The sequence below is a fragment of the Nestor notabilis genome, unplaced genomic scaffold (assembly GCF_000696875.1).
Source record: "Nestor notabilis isolate BGI_N333 unplaced genomic scaffold, ASM69687v1 scaffold6469, whole genome shotgun sequence".
Classification (NCBI taxonomy): Eukaryota; Metazoa; Chordata; class Aves; order Psittaciformes; family Psittacidae; genus Nestor; species Nestor notabilis.
The window spans coordinates 506-1,157 of NW_009942266.1; the positions used below are offsets into that span (position 1 = coordinate 506).

At 66.3% G+C, this 652-nt stretch overlaps 1 protein-coding gene across 1 annotated transcript in view; it reads right to left on the reverse strand.

Annotated features, from left to right (window-relative positions):
• LOC104410985 (B-cell lymphoma/leukemia 11A-like) overlaps positions 1-652 on the reverse strand; it is a gene marked incomplete at its 5' end in the record, with an annotated part of 60,345 nt that overhangs the window by 483 nt on the left and 59,210 nt on the right. Inside the window, 2 exon segments of the mRNA XM_010021301.1 lie at positions 21-484; positions 486-650. Of these exon segments, the coding sequence (XP_010019603.1) occupies positions 21-484; positions 486-650 (629 nt within the window).

Sequence of the window (652 nt, forward strand, 5' to 3'; positions counted from 1 at the left end):
GTGGCGGGGCGTGGGCGCACCCCGCCAGCCATTGGGAATAAACGTTCTCGGTGTTGGGCATGGCGGCGGCCGGCAGGTCGAACTCCTTCTCCAGCTTGATGCGTTTGGAGAAGGGGCTCAAGGAGCTGGGGCTACCCAGCAGCAGCTTTTTGGATAAGCCTCCCGAGGCGGACTCCCCCGGGGAGCAGCCCCGGCCGTTCACTGCCCCCTCGTCGATGCGGTCGGACTCGCCGGCCACCGAGTCTTCGTCGCAAGTGTCCCTGTGCACCTCGGGCTCGGGGAGGTGGCCCCGCTTGTGTTTCTCCCCCAGGACCTGGTGGAAGGCCTCGCTGAAGTGCTGCATGGAGCTCAAGACCATGCCCTGCATGACGTCCGGCATCGACCGACCCTCCTCGCCGGCCCGAGAGTTGTTCTCGTGGTGGCGGGCTGCCTCCAGGCTCATCCCAAAGCCGTAGTCCGGCCGGTCGCTCTCGTTCCAGTCCCCAAACCTCCTCCTCTGCCTCCTCCTCCTCCTCCTCCTCCTCCTCCTCTTCCTCCTCTTCCTCGTCCCCGTTCTCGGGGATCATGTTGGGGTCGTTCTCGCTCTTGAACTTGGCCACCACGGACTTGAGGGCGCTGCTGGCGCTGCCCACCAGGTCGCTGGTGCCCGGCT